Below are 12,304 nucleotides of genomic sequence, written 5' to 3' on the forward strand. Positions count from 1 at the left end.
AGTGAGGGACAGGGAGGCCTGGTGTGTTGCAGTCCATGGGGTCTCAAAGAGTCAGACAAGACTGGGCTGTTGAAGAACGACAACAAGGGTCCTAGGTCAGAACACACACATGGGGTCTGTGTGTGTCCCTGTTTGCCTGAAGACGTTTTCCCAGGGTCAGGCAGAGTTATGTGAAAGCAGAGTTGTAAAGTGGGGAAATTTGCCCTTGGTTCTCTCCCACTCCCACTTTAGGGCCTGTTTCTTTTGGTCTAGGGCTCCTCTGCCACCCCATTTTAGGATCCCATCCCTGAGTCATGCTCGCAAAGGGCCTTGCTTTCTTAATGAACTGTTTCTGTGTCCAGGATAAACCAATTTCAGGAGGGGTTGCAGGAAGGATGCATTTTAATAGGAGTCTCTCCTGGGTGAAAAACTGTTAAAAGTCAAAGGGATTGAGTCTGTAATAGTGAAGGGTTGGGATGTGGCAGAGAGGATGGGGAAGGGGGAGGGCAGGAGAGGGTTAGATCACTGTTCCACTGTTTGGGCTACACAGGGAGGCCAGGAGGGGACAATGCCCTCAGGCATGACCCTGAGAGAATATGCAGGGCTTTTGGGCCTGTGTAAGCAAAGGCTTTCTTTCTTTCTTTCTTTCATTCTCTCTCCCTCCCTCCCTCCCTCCCTCCCTCTCTTTCTCACCCCGAGTGTATGTCAGGGTGGGGGCAGAGGGAAGATGTACAGGTGTCCTTGGTCTGTCTAGAGCCCTGTGGTGGCTCTGAGAGCATGTCTCCGGCAGGGGTGGGCTGTGGATGTTTGTGTATGAGCTTCAGGTGTAATTTCCATGAGCCCACAGTGATTTTGCAGTAGGGTGAAGGTTGTGCAATTTTAAATCCACACCTTTCATCTGTTCCCTGCTCTGACACAAACATTAGGGAAATATGTGCAATAGAATATGCTCACTATATAGATTTAAAAATCTATCTGGTATGTAGCAATTACCGAAGCATGAAATTCATAGTCTTATTTTAATCTCACTATTATGATAAGGTTGAAATAGTGTAAATTGTTATCCCCATTTCACCGATAAGGAAACTGAGGTTCAGACCATTAATTAACTTGTCAAAGTTTATAAAGCAGGTCTATACTAAAACCCAAGTCTCCTGAATTGAAACCTCTTCTTTACGCTATAAAACGCATAACATTTTGTTGTGGAATTGACTGCACAGCAAGTTTTCAGATGTAGCAAGCTTCTCTGGCAAGGAGGTTGTTAGTGTTCTTTAGGGCATAGGCGTTCACGGATGGGTTAATGCAGTGTATAAGCAGGATACAGGGGACAACAGGTAATACGGGAATGTGCATACTTAGAAAAGAAAATCATTTAGTTGTTTTCTATCCTCTCAATCAAGTCACCAAACCTGAATATGAGCAAATTAAAACCGATATAATTTAAATTACAGGTAGCATAAAATTCTAACACTAGGTGGTAAGTTGGTTTGAAAGTTAAAACTCTAAATCAGATTCTGTTGCTAAATGTGGCAAATGAAGGAAATAAGTCCAGGATCCTTATTTAATATCCTTGCTCTATGAAATAGCTTATGCTTTATTAAAAACAGAACAGAACAATAATAATCTTTTAGCTACCCCCATCTTTAAAAGAAAAGGATAAAAATGTTTCTGTTTAGTTTCCTAATTTGCATTTAAATAGATTCTATCATTTATTATATATTAAAAACTAGATTTTTATATTTTCACTGAGTTTTAGCCAGCATAAAAAATTACTTAGCAAAATATGAAGAAAAAAACTCAAGTAGCTTATATGTAACATCCATCTTCTTAATGAGATGAAACTATGTTGGTTTCCAAACAAAGAGATAAAATTTCATTATTTAGACATGAACTTTCCTCCTGGAGGAATTTTGTTGTCTTTTTACATTTTGTGGAACCTACCATTTGCTGCTTCTCAAAAAAATAAACAACAGTAACAACAACAACAATGAAGAGTTCAAAATATTTGAAGCCACTGTGGAAATATTTCCTTTAATTTTTTTTTTTCTTTAGAGTTTTGTTCAAGTGTCTAGTTGAAGTGTCTTCCAGAGAAGCCAGTTCAAACAAATCAAGTGCAGTGTCTTAGTTGGAAGGGAATTTAGAAAGGGTCAGCTTGTCTGGAGATGAGCAAGCCCAGAACCCATAGCCAGCTTGCTCACACATTACTTTCATTCACTAAGTATTTCTTGGACTGCAAGGAGATCCAGCCAGTCCATTCTGAAGGAGATCAGCCCTGGGATTTCTTTGGAAGGAATGATGCTGAAGCTGAAACTCCAGTACTTTGGCCACTTCATGTGAAGAGTTGACTCATTGGAAAAGACTCTGATGCTGGGAGGGACTGGGGGCAGGAGGAGAAGGGGATGACAGAGGATGACATGGCTGGATGGCATCACTGACTCGATGGACGTGAGTCTGGGTGAACTCCGGGAGTTGGTGATGGACAGGGAGGCCTGGCGTGCTGCGATTCATGGGGTCGTGAAGAGTCAGACACGACTGAGCAACTGAACTGAACTGAAGTATTTATTGAGAGAAGTGTAGCTGTTTGAATCAGCTATCTCCAGGCACTGAGAGGGCAAAGGTGAGGCAGAGAGGAGGGGGCTGGGTACTAGACAGTGCGTGGCCTGTGAGGGACAGTGGCCTACCACAGCTGGAGCCTCATAGTGCCCTGGTGGCTGCCTTCTGAGGGGCAACAGCTCTGCGGAGCCTGGGCAGAGGAGGTCCTGTAGTCAAGGAGGCAGGGCAGTATCCCTCAAGCCTGGATCAGCAGGCACTCAGTGAATGTGCCTTGGGTGAAATGAATAAAAGCCCATTGGGTGGGCTTCACTTCTCTGAACCTGTTTGCCATCTGTAAATTGGGCCTGATGGAGGCAGTGAGATGATACATGCAAATGGACATGTTGAACTCTAAAGCTCCACACAGATACCAGGGCTAAGACTAAGAAGCTGCCTTTCTCTGGCTGTCAAAACAATGCCAGTTTTCTCACAGACATTCTTTGTAATCAAAAGTTAGAAGTGTACTTTGTAACAATGAATATGTATTCTGATCCAGGAGACTCAATAAGACTAATTTTTATTTTGAATGGAAAAAAATACTTTGCATAAGTTTCCCAATTGAGCCAGGATGCTTACTTCCATTCTGGGTACTACTTATCCCTTGCAAATGAAGAGAAGCAGAGAAATGAAGAGACTTGCCCACAGTCTCACGGGTAGTTAGTGACAGAGCCAGGCCCAGACCCAGTCTTGTCCTCATCCTGCTTAACTGCACACTCACCTGGGAGCATGCATGCACACACACACATTCTCTGCTGCTGGTTCCACTGAATGCAGCAGAAATGCTGATGATCCTTGCAGGCAGCCAAGTTCAAAAAGGTGAGGGTTATATATAATTAGCAGATTCAGGCCCAGAGAAGACTTGAGACTGTCCCTAGAAAACAGCCACGTTGGAGAAACCCTGGTTCCTGCTATCATGTAGACTATTTGGCCTCTAGAGCAGGTCTTTTTCTCGCTGCACGAGATGAGTGTCACATCTTTGGAGCATTGCATCTAGCCTCCAGCATAGCTGCTGCTGCTGTTGCTAAGTCGCTTCAGTCGTGTCTGACTCTGTGCAACCCCATAGACAGCAGCCCACCAGGCTCCCCCGTCCCTGGGATTCTCAAGGCAAGAACACTGGAGTGGGTTGCCATTTCCTTCTCCAATGCATGAAAGTGAAAAGTGAAAGTGAAGTCGCTCAGTCGTGTCTGACTCTTTGCGACCCCATGGACTGCAGCCTACCAGGCTCCTCCATCCATGGGATTTTCCAGGCAAGAGTACTGGAGTGGGGTGCCATTGCCTTCTCCGAGCATAGCTGCAGTTCCCCAAAAAGTTCAGCCCCCAGAGACTGCTCATGTGCTCCACTATGGAAGGCAGATGGGGCAAAATGGCTTGGGCACAGACCTGATCATGTAATAAGTCCACTCAATGAGATGTGCACTTCCTCCAGCACTTTCTGTTGTCACCTGCCATTTAACTCACTGCTGTCCCTGCTTTTCCTCCCTAATTGGCCCATGCTCAGCTCTCCTTGCTCTGTAGTCCAGCAGGGACCTGGCGCCAGGCAATCTAATAATTCTGATGCTAGCACATAACTCTCTGTTTATTAGCATATCTAAATAGTCATTTAGCAGAAAATACAGGGAAGGTCACTTCCAGGCCACTAAGATAGCCAAGAAAATATAAGGAGTGAGTTCATCCCAAGTTCTAAGGACTTCAAGCATTTCAGATTTTCATTAATTTTATTGATTCTTTCATCGACAAGAAAAAGAGGTAGAATTATTTTAAAATGAGGTTGAGAGGTAGAATTTTAAAGAACAAAAATTACACAATGAAATTCCTTTAGTCTCCAGGGGTGCTTGTCTTCTTCCACTCTTGTCCTTAATAATAATTTTAAGAACCATGTGCCACACCAACCATATGCCATTGGTGTGGGATTGGCTATGGCTGGCAGAACCAGGGTGTTGCACACCACCAATACCAACCAGCCTCCACAGGCTCCCCTAGCCTGGGACATCCATGGACAGTCGAAAGTGAAGAATGCTACTTTTGCCCTTTATCTGTGTAGGTAGCAGGGAGTGATCTGGGTAATTCAGAAGGGAGAATCCTCTCTAAATCAAAGCATGCCCATTTGCCTTGGGAAGGTGGTTTGTTTATGCTTATGTGTGGGTTGTCATAGCCTTGATGTCTCTCTCCTGACCTCCAGACAAAACTCTTAACTACCCACAGGACACCTTCACTTGAAGTTCTCCTAAGCGTCTAAAACTCAGTTTCTAAAATGGAACCACGATCTCTCCTCCCTCACCCCAGCTTCTCACCCTCCTCTTGAGGTAGTGCCATGGCATCTTCTTTTACAAGGACCCAGGGTGCTATTCCAGATACCTGACTATTCTCCCTTTCTCTCCCTCACCCCCACTTCCTAAACAGTTGGGAGTCCTCAGTCCCCTCCTAGTAGCTCTCACTCTGCCCACTTCTCAAACTCCACTGCCATTCCCTACACCCAGGTTTCCAGGTTATCACTTTTGCTCCCCAGGATTACTGTAACAGCCTCCTAACCATTTTCACTGTTCCATATCTCCCCTCCAGTCTCCCATCCCACACTGCTCTCAAAGCTCACATCGAATTTCACTGCTCGGCCCTCCACTGATGCCTTGCTGCTCACAGTATATAGTCCAGGTTTCCTAAAGCCTGTGTCCAGAGCTCTTCATGGTCCCATCTACCTCCTCAGCCACATATTCTCCTTACATCAGGTCCAGAAGCACAAAAGTGGTGATTTCAGAGCCCTTCGCACACTGGGCTGCCCCAGAGTTCTGCCCCTTTGATCTCCCCTGTGTGTGGAGCTTATTATCTCATTCATCTTCCCCTGGCTAATTCCTACCTGAGTCAAGGTCAACTCAGGTGTCCCCAACTCTGGGAAGCCTTCTGTGCTCTTTCCTGTCTCCACACCACCAAGAGTGGCAGCTACCTTGATCCACCATCTTGACCTTTATCATGATAGATTTCTTTTCAAATTGTGATCTTAATTGTCATATGCCAAGTTATACTAACATTGTATCTGAGTCCATGTTTGCTGTTCACAATGGCTTTTAAGCCACTTAAACTCAAGAAGCACATATTAATCATTTTTGCCTTGAACAGTGCCGGGCATATAATGAGTGTCCGATAAATATTGGTTAAATGTAACTGAAAAAGTAAATTCATTTGTCTGTTTAAAGAGGAAAATGGAATGAGGCTGTGGTTCTGCCTTGAGGAAAGCTGGCGTGAATTTTGCAGCATCTCAGCTTGCATCTCTGCTCAGTTCTTCCCTGCTCTTCTCTGCAACTGAGCCACAGTCTTTAGCTCATCCCAAGCTACTGAGCGTTGAGTTCCAAGTGTAGCAGTCCTCTTCTCCAAAGGTTTAACATCTTTCCTGGCTATATCAGTTGACTACTCTAGGCAGAAAATTACAGAAAATCCAGCTTAAACCAGTTTGAATAATAAAGAGGATTTATTGGCTCAGGTACTAAGGAAGTCCAGAGAGAAGGTGGTGATCAGGCAAGGCTCAAGCAGAACTCTGCCTGTTTCTTTCCATTATTTTGGCTACACCCTTTCTCTGCCCATTGACTTCTCCCTCAAGCTACCACCAGAATTGTGACAATTCAGCAATTTGAGGTGCAGGGTCACAATGACAGTATCAGAGGAAGAGAAGCTGTATCTATAGTACTGCAGTTCTGTTTTCCCAGAAGTTTCCAGCAAACTTCCCTTTGTGTATTATTATACTGAATTGAATAACATTCCTATTTCTTACCAGTTTCCCTGGTGGCTCAGACAGTAAAGAATCTGCCTGTAATGCACGAGACCTAGGTTTGATCCCTGGGTTGGGAAGGTCCCCTGGAGAAGGAAACAGCAGCCCACTACAGTATACTTGCCTGGAGTATTCCATGGACAGAGAAGCCTGGCGGGCTACGGTCCATGGGGTCACAAAGAGTTGGACATGTTTCTAAGATAATCCCATCAGTCAGGAAATGTCATACACTGATTAGCTTAGATCTGGTGTCCTGAGAAGCGATAACCTTTAGAGTGACCAGGCTTTTCCTTGGAACTGAGATTCTGATCAGCTCTCCTAAAAGTGAATGGGCCTCCTGGGAAGGAGGTAGAAACCTAAATGAAAACCAGGTACAGAGCTAGGGAAGGAAAATGGCTCAGTGCCCACTGTGCCAGGCAGTATTTACCCTACCCTTAAAATCCTCCTCTTCTGATTCCTCATGGCTTATAGCAGAAACCCTGGAATTGTGAGGCTGTGGGATCAAAAGAAAAGTTGATTCCATTCAGAGTCAATTCAATGATGTGTGTGGTCAGGCAGTGTAAATGGGAGGGGAGTCTATTAGGATGCTCTGTGGCCCGACAAGGGTCTCTCCTGCTGGTGCAGTAGGGAATACATGAAACCTCCCAACTGTCCTGTCCCTAAAGCATGTATGGGGTTCTTTTGATGATTTTGAAAAGTTTTTAAAAGGGGAAGTAAAGGTTTCTAAAAGTTTTTAAAAGAAGCACCTGATAGTGAACAGCTTTCTCCTAACTCTCCCTGATCCTCTTACTCATTTTCTCTTTTTCCTCTAGACTTTGTAAGGAAGCATCGAGGCTGATGGTGGGGCCTTCTTCTAAGGAGGGCTCTCCTGGGAAGCCAGGCTGTGGGCACCCCAACCCTGAGCACAATGTCTGGTCCTCACTGGCCACCAGCAGAAGGGCTGGTTTTCTTCCAGTAGCTCTTAAAATTTCTTGCTGTGGAACTCATAACCATTATCTGTGTCTTCTTTTCCCCTTCCAGATGTTTGACTGGATAAGCCACAACAAGGAGTTATTCCTCCAGAGCCATACAGAGATTGGAGTCAGCTACCAGCACGCCCTAGACCTCCAGACACAGCACAATCACTTTGCCATGAACTCCATGGTGAGTGCAGGACCTGTTTTCTTGGGGCAAGAGAATGATGAGGAGGAAAGGGGTTGGGATACAGAGGGTAGAAACGGACTTCCAACCTGAGTAGGAAGGAGAAGCTCTGAACATGAAGCCCCTTTTAGCATTCCGTTTGCTAGCATGGGGACGTGTGCAGAGCATGCGGTGAGTCGGCTATTCCTGCAGCAGATTATGGCCCTGTTTCAGCCTGTGAACCCTGCTTTACATGGTAAAAGGAATGTGCTGCGGTTGTAGAAGCTATCAGCCCTGTGCTGTACTAGAAGGGAGAGTGCCCCTTTCTACTCCACTGACCCCACCGACTGGCGCATGAGTCACTGAGCTGATGGAGAGGGACCTCAGTCTATGGCACGCTGGAAACCAGTGAGTAAACTGGGTTGTTGGACTAGAGGAGAGGAGCCTGGCAGGGCATTACAATTGCTGCCTTCAGACATGTGAAGGGCTGCCTTGCAGAGAAGAGGTGGAATTGTTTCCTGTTGGTCTAGGAAGCAGAACTGTCCAGGGGACCACAGTTGGAGCAGGAGGCAGGATGTGGCTCGGGAGTTGGCTTGTATTGGAAGTTAGAGCCCCCGTGATGGGGAGAGTTCAAGCAGATGCTGAATTCAAACAGAGAGGGATACTTGCTGATTGTGGTCATAGGAAATGTACTTTTCTGTGCTTCAATTTCTTCATCTGTAAAATCAGAATAATAATAGCTACTTTATACGGTGGTTGGGAAGATTTAATGAATTAATTGTAAGGTGGCTGGAGATGTGCCTGGTACTTAGTCCATTATCAGTAAGTATTGGTATTGTGATATTAATGATGCTGATGATATAAGAGTCTAATCTAGATAATACCTGTGATTCCTTGAGAAACTAACACTTTGGGATACTTATTTTCCCATGTGGTCACCCCAAGACTTTGAAATCTTGTCTGCCTCTTGAACCCTTTGTATTTGAAATGCCTGCAGCCTAAGTATGCCTCAACATCTTTTTCTCTCTCCCCTCTGCCAGCTCTTCCTACTTGTACTGCTGGTCCAAAAGAATATCTCTGCCATTCCCCATATATCTGAATGCCAAAGACACCTTATCATTTCAACTGGTGATGATAGGAGGGCAAGTGTTAGAAAAACATAAACACAGAGGATCACAGAGGCCAGGAAGGAAGACAATTTCATTTTTTAAGGAGTTATTTTAATTATGTTATACACTGGACTTAATGTATTGAATAAGAAATAATTCTGGCCTCAAGTTTTCAGTGTCTAATAAGGGAGATAACTCAGACAGTCATGGCGCAGTTTGATATGTGCTGTGATTGAGTTGCTGTATGGGCTTCCCTGGTGGCTCAGTGGTAAACAATCTGCCCGCCAATGCAGGCGATACGGGTTTGATTCCTGGGTAGGGAAGATCCCCTGAGAAGGAAATGGCAATCCACTCCAGTGTTCTTGCCTGGGAAATCCCATGGACAGAGGAGCCTGGCAGGCTACAGTCCATGATGTTGCAAGAGAGTTGGACGTGACTTAGCAACTAAACAACAAGAGATGCTGAGTGACTAAGAACCTTACAGTCTCAATGATTTAAAGCAGTAGGGGTTTACTTCTTGTTCCTACCATGTACCCATCACTGGCTGGTGGGACTTCTGCTCGTCACAGTCACTCAGGGATCCAGGCTGAGGGAGCAGCCACTGTCTCAGGTGCAGCCAGTGCCTCACTAGACAAAGCAAGCCTCCAGGCACATGTTAGCTCTGAAAGCTTCCACCTGGAAGTGGCACATTTTACTACCTAACAGCAGTCACACGGCCACATCTAACTTCGTGTGTGGAGATATATGGTCTTACCTCCACATATTGGGGAAGAGAGAGTGGGTACTTGTGAATAACCCTAATGGTTAGCAGAGGGAGTCACTTCAGGATAATCAGGTACAGATGAACAGCATTTGTTCATCTGTACAAAACAGGGATTTGCATGGGAAGGTACTTCTGGCTTCAGAACAGAAGGCTGTGGGACCAGGCAGGGAAAACATCAATATTGACTGTGTTATCAGTTTTGGCCACAGCAGTCTTATCTTATCTAAATGTAAAGACTCATTCCCTTCCAACTAGTCTTCTATAATTATGTCTAATCTCAGGTTTGCTTTAGTCACAGAGGAGCAAAGCAATTGATCACAAGTGATTAAGAATGTGAACTCAAATCTAGTCAGGTTTGATTATCTGTGTGCCTTGTAGATTTCCCCTGGTGAATTTTACAAATTCTGTACCAGAATCTTCATGTCACCCAACTGCCTGGCCCTAAGGCAGACAAACTCATTTTAATAAGAAGCAAAGACAAACATAATTAGAGAGGTAAGTCTGCTACCAAGCCCCTCAAAACAATGAACTACAAAGTTAAATAGAAAGAGCCTTTGGCTTTGAATTATCTGCACCACTGCTCTTCTCTGTTAAGATGGATAACTGAGAGTTAATGACACATCAAAAACTCTTTCCTCTGACAAATTTACCTTTGATGTTTCCATTTTCAGGACACAAAAAAATTAAAACAAGGGAAGAATTTTACAGAAGGGAAGCATATTTTGGAGCTGGGAGAGAAGAAGAGGAATTTTAATATACAACAGCCAATTAATATGTTCCAGCCCATCTCTAAGTCTCCCACTGCCATGAGTGCCTGCAGCACTCAAGGCCCATTTAGCCTGATTATCCCGGCTTTCCTCTCCAGCTGCAGGCAGGGGAAGGGAAACCCCAGTGCTGTTTGATCAAATTGCCCAAACCAGTGCATTATAGACAGAGACCAGTGCCGTTGTTAACTGGGAGGTTTACAGGTTTGTTATTAAAAGGAACTTCTCCCAAATGGATGTCATCATCCCGAGCAGGTAAAAGAAGGGTATTACAGACTCCTTTTCTCTGGCCTGAGTGATAGATGTTGCTGCCAAGAAACAGATGAATTTAAGCAGCTACTGATGGAGCCCAGTGACTGTAGGAATGATCAGTTACTCAGGGGAAGTGGGAATGTAGATTGTTCTGTAATTTCACTGAGACATTTGCATTTTGGTTCTTGGAACAGGACCTACACATATGCCACACATTTGTCCACCTAAAGGTACATGTAGCATTCTTTGTTTCAGGCTACAGGTGGTTGTTTGCTACTGAATCCTTATCATGTCATCTGTCTCTCCACTGGAACCTCTGTGGGACAGACCATCTCTCTTTTGTTCACCACTATATGCCCAACATCCAGCACAACATCTAATCCTTAATTATTTGTGGAATGAGTAAAGAAAGAAGTCATGAGGTTCTTGGGATCTTAAATTGGGGAGGGTGATTGATAGGCTTTAGGGTTTACTGCTGAAATAGGCCAGTGATCCCTTACCTTTCTGCACAGTCACAAGCCCCTTTGAAATCTAATGAAAATTGTGAGTCTTCTCTGCAGAGAAATGTATGTAGACAATGTTTTAAAGATATTAATATTTTCAGGGGATTCGAGGGAATCCTAAAGCCTATTGATCATCCTCCCCAATTTAAGATCCCGAGAACCTCATGACTTCTTTCTTCATTCATTCCAGAAATAATTAAGGATCGGACGTTGTGCTGGATGTTGAGCATATCGTGGTGAATAAAAGAGAGATGGTCTCTCCAACTGAGGTTCCAATGGGGAGATGGATTATATTATATAATCTCATAAGTAAATATATAATCATAAATCAATAAGTCTTGTGTTGGAAGAGTAGGGCTGCTATGATGGAGAATAACAAAAGAGGCTCCATTTAAATGATGAGAGGTCAGGTACATTTTCAAGTAATAATTAGTATTGACTTATTGTTCATTAATTGATAGTAATTATTGGTCTGTGAATTAACTGCTGTGCTGTGCTAACTTGCTTCAGTTGTGCCTGACTCTGTGTGACCCTATGGACTGGAGTCCATCAGGCTTCTCTGTCCATGGGATTCTCCAGGCAAGAATACTGGCATGGATTGCCATTCCCTCCTCCAGGGGATCTTCCCCATCCAGGGATTGAACCCGGGTCTCCTGCATTGGAGGCAGATTCATTACCATCTAAGCCACCAGGGAAACCCATGAATTAACTCTGTAAAGTACCAATTCTTCTTTATAATTTAAGGAAGCCCTATGTATATCATTTGGTAAATGAAAATGATCTAGTTATAATTTGTGTATTTTTTAAGTCTTGTTTTCATGTCTAGTTTTATATACCAGTTAAATACCCAACTCCAGCTGAGATGACCATTATTGAGAAATAATTGCGTATCAGCAAATTATGGAAAAAGATCAGAAATATCCTAGATTTTATCTATGAATTGGTACTAGTAAAGGCTATCAGTTATTAACATGTGGAGAGCGTGGGAGTAATGCCCCACTGAGAATGGTCTGTGAGCAACTCTGAAAGAAAATGGTTAAAAATGCTTTATCTTTGCCTTTTTGTTATAGCAAGAATTTTTTTTTTTTTGCAATTTCAACTGGGGAATCCTATTATACTTTTTTCATCTCCAATAATAACAATAATAACCTACCTACTAAACCCAGTAGATAAATATCCTCTGGCTTCTTATAGTGCCTCATAAAGCCAGATTTCCTGAGCTCTCTGGGGCCCTCCTTTTTCCTGATATGTCTTCTGTTGTGAAAGCCTTTCTTACAAATTCTCCTTGCCCTGAGTGTGGCCTCCTCCTCTGATGGGAGTGTGGGCAAATGGAAGTAGAGTTTGGGTTGTAATGTGTAATAGAACCATTATGTAGCTATCTATGCTCCAGTCACTCATGAAAGAGACACTCACAGAAGTACATACAAGCATAACAGTGTTATTTACAATTTTAATTAGCTGGTTCT

The 12,304-nt window shown here is 43.9% G+C and overlaps 1 protein-coding gene across 16 annotated transcripts in view; it reads left to right on the forward strand.

The window, feature by feature from the left end:
• KALRN (kalirin RhoGEF kinase) overlaps positions 1-12,304 on the forward strand; it is a 705,836-nt gene that overhangs the window by 274,383 nt on the left and 419,149 nt on the right. For all 16 annotated transcript variants that reach the window (XM_055568424.1, XM_055568425.1, XM_055568444.1 and 13 more), the window contains one exon: positions 7,349-7,471. In XM_055568424.1, coding sequence (XP_055424399.1) covers positions 7,349-7,471 — 123 coding nt within the window. The remainder of the gene's footprint in view (positions 1-7,348; positions 7,472-12,304) is intronic.

The sequence above is a fragment of the Bubalus kerabau genome, chromosome 2, assembly GCF_029407905.1.
Source record: "Bubalus kerabau isolate K-KA32 ecotype Philippines breed swamp buffalo chromosome 2, PCC_UOA_SB_1v2, whole genome shotgun sequence".
Taxonomy (NCBI): Eukaryota; Metazoa; Chordata; class Mammalia; order Artiodactyla; family Bovidae; genus Bubalus; species Bubalus kerabau.